The sequence below is a fragment of the Austrofundulus limnaeus genome, unplaced genomic scaffold (assembly GCF_001266775.1).
Source record: "Austrofundulus limnaeus strain Quisiro unplaced genomic scaffold, Austrofundulus_limnaeus-1.0 Scaffold116, whole genome shotgun sequence".
Lineage (NCBI taxonomy): Eukaryota > Metazoa > Chordata > Actinopteri > Cyprinodontiformes > Rivulidae > Austrofundulus > Austrofundulus limnaeus.
The window spans coordinates 523,782-530,517 of NW_013952518.1; the positions used below are offsets into that span (position 1 = coordinate 523,782).

The 6,736-nt window shown below is 37.7% G+C and overlaps 1 protein-coding gene and 1 long non-coding RNA gene across 5 annotated transcripts in view; one reads left to right on the plus strand and one right to left on the minus strand.

The window, feature by feature from the left end:
* tafa5a (TAFA chemokine like family member 5a) overlaps positions 1-3,676 on the plus strand; it is a 363,496-nt gene extending 359,820 nt beyond the window's left edge. For all 4 annotated transcript variants that reach the window (XM_014014536.1, XM_014014535.1, XM_014014538.1 and 1 more), the window contains one exon: positions 2,476-3,676. Coding sequence is in view for 1 of the 4 variants with exons in the window: in XM_014014538.1 (XP_013869992.1) it covers positions 2,476-2,484 (9 nt within the window). In the remaining 3 variants the exon portion in view is untranslated. The remainder of the gene's footprint in view (positions 1-2,475) is intronic.
* A 1,295-nt stretch (positions 3,677-4,971) lies between these two features.
* The window catches only part of LOC106521803 (uncharacterized), a 248,698-nt gene continuing 246,933 nt past the window's right edge, over positions 4,972-6,736 (minus strand). Inside the window, exons 9-10 of the long non-coding RNA XR_001310714.1 lie at positions 5,588-5,700; positions 4,972-5,386 (exon numbers count right to left, since the gene is read on the minus strand). This is a non-coding gene — a long non-coding RNA (uncharacterized LOC106521803). The remainder of the gene's footprint in view (positions 5,387-5,587; positions 5,701-6,736) is intronic.

The following is a 6,736-nucleotide window of genomic DNA, read 5'->3' on the forward strand; positions in this document are numbered from 1 at the left end:
GATAGATTATATAAACTGTAAAATATTAATAATAATTGTGTTAGTATTATTAGTAATAGATTTTGATTTCTACATTGTCAGTCCTTTTCCTGCTCTGTTGTCACCATGTACAGTAATGGGAAATCCAGAGTCTTGCCTGTTTAGCGTTAGCCGTTAGCTTCACCAGTAGAGAGGTTCTGCAGGGTCCATGTGGTGATTGAAGCAGACCTGTTGGTGGATATGAGGAAGTTTAGGGCAGGAAAGGAACTAGAAAGCACAAACGGGGTAGATTTAAACGGCTGTGGTCAACGCCTGTTTCCAAAAGCAGAGGACTGCAGGACTACAGGGTGCTTTGAGGAGCTAATGAACAGGAAAGAGCAGTGGAGGTCATGGAAGCTGTGGACCAGGAAGTGGAAGATTAGTGAGGATGACGGGGGAAGCAGTTGGACCTAATGACACACCAGTGGAGGTCAGAGGACCAGTTCTCACTGTGGGAATAGATGAAAGATCTCCCAATCAGTTTGATGACATTTTTCAAGCTTGGTTCTGTTCTTCTTGCAGAGTCTGGTGTTGCCACGTTGTTGACATGTCTGTTGTTTCATACAGCAGTGCTTTCTTTCTTCTTCAGGACAATCCAACTGCTTATAGTGAATATTGTCTCCCATAGACAGTTCTCGTGTTTGTTACATGTCTAAATGGTGATAAATACAGGTACACTACTCATGTGGGGAGTTAAGAAAGAAGTTATACCATTTTCTGCTGACTGACTGTTCTTTGTTTGTTTTAAAACCAAACTTAGTGAATAGAACTGTAAGTTTTATAAACATTTTGTGACATTGCGTTAGGAAAAGCTGCTGCCAGTGATGCTTCCTGCTTCTTGCTAAGATCATTCATTTTTCACAGCTGGAGAAGCTGTTTCAATACTTGGTCATTGTTGCAGATTCCTGTGAGATAAGCAAATATTATCAAACTAGACTTTAAGAGAGAATGCCTAATATAAAGTAAACATTACAGTGGCGRTTGTGACAGTTTTATGCACACGCAGGTCCTCAGATTATTCAGGATTTTGTTAATCAGGTGAGTTGGAGGAAAGAAACCTCTACAATATGCAGGGCAGTGGTCCTTGAGGACCAGGATTGGACACCCCTGGTTGAAAGCATAGATCGATTGGACCCACCATGTTGGATTGTTCTAACTTGTGCACTAATCATGTGGGACTTTAAGTCCCGCCTACTCCCCCATGATCTTCTTTTAAGCATGAAAGAACTACTTACAGCTAAATGTGTACAAAAAATAATATTTGAACAGTGATACAGTGATGCAAGTTAACTTGGGGAAAAGACTGGGTAACTTTTTGGTTTGTTTTCTAGAGGGGATGAGACTTAAAACTTGTACAGGAACCAGGTTTGAATGTTCCAGTCAGAGGTCACATGTTACTGTATCGTCATAAAATAACATAATGATCAGAAAATACAAAGAAGAGATGAAGTACTGACCATCAATATGTAATCAAGCTGAACATCATACAGGATACACTGCAAAAACTGTCCATTTTACTAAGTTTTAAAATCTTATATCAGCCAAAAAGTCTTTTGGATCTTGGTTTGAGACTGATTTACTAAACAAGAACTGATTGTGTAAGAATAATAATCTTGTTTTCAGAATGTGTAAGATTATTTGTCTTGTTAGTCTGAACATTTGACTCAAATTAAGTAAAAAAATTTCTGCCAATGAGGTAAGAAAATTTTACTTGGTAAGATTCTTGAAATACTTGATTTGACTCAATTTTTACTTATTTCAAGAATCTTACCAAGTAAAATTTTCTTACTTCATTGGCAGAAATTTTTAACTTAATTTGAGTCAAATGTTCAGACTAACAAGACAAATGATCTTACACATTCTGAAAACAAGATTATTATTTTTATACAATCAGTTCTTGTTTAGTAAATCAGTCTCAAAACAAGATCAAAAAGACTTTTTGTCTGATATAAGATTTTAAAACTTGGTAAGATGGACAGTTTTTGYAGTGTACCTGAAGCTGAAGCAAAACGAGGAGCAGAGTTCCTGACGGTTGGTCCCAGTTCAAATGGAACATTGGTTAAAAAATAAATACACCTTACAAGTTTTTCAGCTGGAATTACTTCTTTCATGCTGTTTTTAAAAAGTCATATAAAGGATATGATTCCAAAGCCTCACATGATGTTTGAAGAGACTTATTTTACATTTGATCAGATGCAGAAGAGCATCTTTGTTCTTTCATAATAAAGCTAATTACTGGTGTTACGTTAATCTAGGACAGTAATATGTAAATACTTACCCACTGACCGTTTCCTTAAAACTACAAGTGTTTGGTGACTGAATGGTTCAGAGGTTGAACCTCCTACAGGTCTATCACTGGTAGGTTGCAGAAAATATAGACATATTTCCTAATAATGAAGGTGAAGTGGCTGTATGGTGGGAAAATGACCTGTTTCCTTTGTCCTTGTTGATTTGCAGGTCTCGTAACGCAGCCTGAGACATCCGGACCGGGCAGTGACTGTTGTTCCTGACTGCTGTCTGTCACCGGGTCACCACATCGAGCCCTCCTCGCCGCCACTGCATCTGCCTGCTCTGTGAAACTACCAGCTCGTGCCACGGAGGATTGGACACCTTCTGTCATCGGACTCTGGCTGCATTAAAAAAGGAATTTGTTGAATCTTTATCCAGTGCAGTCGTTCCAGAGCAGAGCTGGGATCATTACAGACCAAACCCTGTTTCAAAAGAATAAAAAAACAAACAAACTGTGAGCTCTCAGCTGTGAATAGGCCTTCTGCTGGAGGAAACCTCCCATATTTTTATAGACCAAAGAGCAAAATAACTTAACGGCAGAGAGGAGAACCAGAATATTCTTTGTCACCACAACAAGAACACACGGTGAACAAGTGGCTGACAAACTTTTAAAACCTTCCAGACTTTTTTTTTTCCTTTCTCCAAGTCCACAACTGTATTTTGAGACTGGACAAACAGGTACTGCGGACGTTTTACTGTGTATTGGAAGACAAATATCAGACTTGCAGTTTTCAGTAGCTATGGTTTGAACAGACAGTAGGAAATGTTGGATTATATCAAAGAATGGATATCGACAGAGTTTATGAATGCCGACGGAGGAAAGAATTGCCATTAAATGTATTTTGAAAGGCCCTAAAAAGTTATATATTTAACAGTTTTATATGTTGTACCTTTGTAGAGAAGCTTATTGGACTTAAATGTGGTCACAATGGCAGTTTAGTAGAACGTGAACAAACGCTGTTCTCATTACTGCTGGCTCATAGTCTCTGATTTTCTGTTCACACCTCAGTAGCTGCTTTCTTTTCATGGTCATCTACAAGTCACAGTCTATTACAAACATTGAAAAAAGGAAAGTGACAATTTATCAAGGACTGATCTGCAGCCAATCAAACATTGTAAATCTATGGTAGTCAGTGGAAGCCATTGAAATCTGCTATGATATTGTATTGTACACGATGTGGAATACTGATTCATTTCCTATCTGAGTTTGAGCTCTTAATTTATTTTCGCGCTTGTGTTTGTTCGCACAGCTCCCGCCGCTCTCCCGCGGCGGCGAGGACAGCGAGAGAAATAGCACTGCAAACAAGTCATATAAATACATTTTTTTATCATGAAATATTTTAAGAATAAATTAAATACATGAAAAGAGTGTGGTGCCGGGGAAATGTAGAAATGTGACTTTCTTTCCACAGGTTTTCTTCCTGGTCATAATTGTTGCTTTTATTGAACAGCTGAAAGAAAAAAAAGTGCTAGCTAGCTAAGCATTAGCTTATTGCTTCCTACCTAAGTTCATATAGTTTTGTGTTAAACTTTCCAAAATAAGAAGTAGATTTGACCTAAGTCATTTAATCAGATTAATCTGTGAACCGCTGGAAAAGCCTTTATTTCTAAACTGCTAGAAGCGGGGAAATATTTAAGGTGAATCAGATTTCTCTGCCTCCTCGTGTTTTTTTGATTGGAACAGAAACACTGTTGGAGCCCTGCAGACATGGTGTAGTTTGGGAAGTTTTTTATATGCAAACAAATAGCAGAAGCTTGTTGCATTAAAATGTGAACTCGACGGTGGTTAAAAAGTTTATAACATTTACGGGATAGCAAGAAATTCACTTTAGGTCTTGATTTTGCATGGACTAGCCGTTAGCTTGTCGAGCTAACCAACACTGAATCAACTGGGGTCAGTGTTGTATAAAGTACCTCAAAGTGATACTTGAGCAAAAGTACAAGTATCTTATCATAAAACTGCTTTGGTAAAAGTTTGTCTCTTCTAAAAACACTACTTGAGTAAAAGTCTTAAAGTATCTGATATTTTTTGTACTTAAGTATCAAAAGTTAATTTCTGACACAAAATCGAGTTATTAAAAATAAAAGTACTGAGTAAAAGTGAGCGGTTAAGATTTTCCTAAATGACATTTATTGGGAGGTGACTTCTCCAAAAATATATTTTCTAACAGCGTGCAGCTGCGGGTTGTGTACAAGCTAATAGTGTATCAGAATGGTATATATTTATACTTCTCATCCAACCACAATTAAATTCACTCTATCCAGGAGACATTTTATCAGGATAGTATTTTTTTTAAGTAATAACAACTTGGAATAAAATGGGAGTAACAACTTTCTACTTCTTACCTTTTTAAAAAATGTAATGAGTAGAAAGTACAGATAATTGTGTAAAAATGTAATGAGTAAAAGTAAAAAGTACGTTGAAAAATAATTACTCAAGTACAGATAATCAAAATTTCTACTTAAGTACAGTAACAAAGTATTTGTACTTAGTTGCTTTACAACTCTGAGGTCAATCTAAAAGATGGATAGATTTTTCTCAAACATTTCAAATGATCTGAATAACTTCCAAGAAAGAATTAGAACGCTGCCCTAATTAAATCCTCCTTTGCCGTCTTCAGTAAYTCTGTATCTAAATGTTTGCGCTTCTTTTAAGGACTCGTGGAAAGGTATGTATCAATGTTTAAAATGCACGTCTCAATTTTTGTGCATTGTTTTTAGCAATCGATGCCTGCAGGGACGAGGAGAAAAGACCCTGCAAGCCTCTACAGCCAGCAGAAAACCCCGAGAAAAGATGTCTCTCCATTTTCTGTCCAGACACAGTAAATCTGCGAAATACCAATACTGCATCAGACTGCACAAAATATTATTATTCCCTTTGATGGATAACGTTTACCTGCTAATTCACATTTCATACTGCGAGTCTTTGTTTACAATATAAATCTGATTAAGTGCAGCCATCACAGCACAAGTTGGATCGATACACAATATGGCCAGCACAGCTGCTTACCTCATAAGGATGCCTTCCCCTGCCGATATTATCAGCCTGTAAAATGGTTCTCTCAGCATGACCAGTAATCTGTGGGGGTTAGAGCAACAACAGAAAACCTTGTCAGCAGGTGACATGTTCGCTATGTTAGATAAAAAAAATGTTATTTTCTGAAATATTTCCTACATCGTTTGAATTCAACGCAGACAAATGTATTTTTTATTCCATCTACCAGCTAAAGCTGTTAAAGAACGTCTCTTTGCCCATCAGAGCACTAATTAGTGCACTTACTCAGCAGAGGAGCCCGGCCACGCTGACCTCCCTGCTTCTGTTTGTAGTTTGACGTGAAGTGTTGAGGTTCAGCTCCAGAACGTCTCTGCCTTTCCTCCCCCTGATCAGCCTCTCTGTGAACGGTTCATTGTCAGCTGGGTGTTCAAGCTCCATTTAACCTGAGCTGCCTTTAGCTGGTGTGCTGCTCATTACTGCTGCAGTGGTGCTGGTGAAGCAACCGCTCTCCATACACGTCTGCCTACATGCTTTTGATGCTTTTATTTTGCTATAAATAATTGCATAATGGTAAAATATAGTGAGTTTTTTTGCTAATAGAAATCTTTGTGAAAATGCATATATCTGTTTTATCTTTTCATCTAAACAGAATAAGAAAACAATGTTTGAAGCAAGATGAGTACTCTGGCTCCAGACAGGAGGTACTTCATGGAGGTGTGGAGATGGGCAGGGGCATCTTGAGAAGCTAGATGTCCTTAACTGCTAAATGAAAGGAAACTTTTTAACAGGTATTTTATTTTCTAAATGCCTAACAATGCAGTAAGGTAAGGTAAATCTGGTTGATAAGAATACTACAACTGACTACAGCAGGTCTAATCAACTGGTGGCCCGCGGGCCAGGTGGCTTCCATCTGGCCCACCAATGAGCCCGCTCCAAAATCAATATAACTTTTTCTTTAATATGAGAAAATGATTTAAAATCRCTTATCCATTTTGAATGTACAATTCAATGCAATAAAATAAATATTTCAAAGATAAAAGGTAATAGAGTAAATCACCGTAAAGTTGCATTCTATGATTATATTACTAATATTAATATAACAWAATTATTATATTAGTATAAAAAACAGTTCAATTTGTGATGCATTCATTTTGCTCACGCTTCACCTATATATACACTCACCGGCCACTTTATTAGGTATACCAAGCTAGTATTGGGTTGGACCCCCTTTTTCCTTCAGAACTGCCTCAATTCTTCGTGGCATAGATTCAACAAGGTGCTGGAAGCATTCCTCAGAGATTTTGGTCCATATTGACATGATGGCATCACACAGTTGCTGCAGATTTGTCGGCTGCACATCCATGATGCGAATCTCCCGTTCCAAAGATGCTCTATTGGATTGAGATCTGGTGACTGTGGAGGCCATTTGAGTAC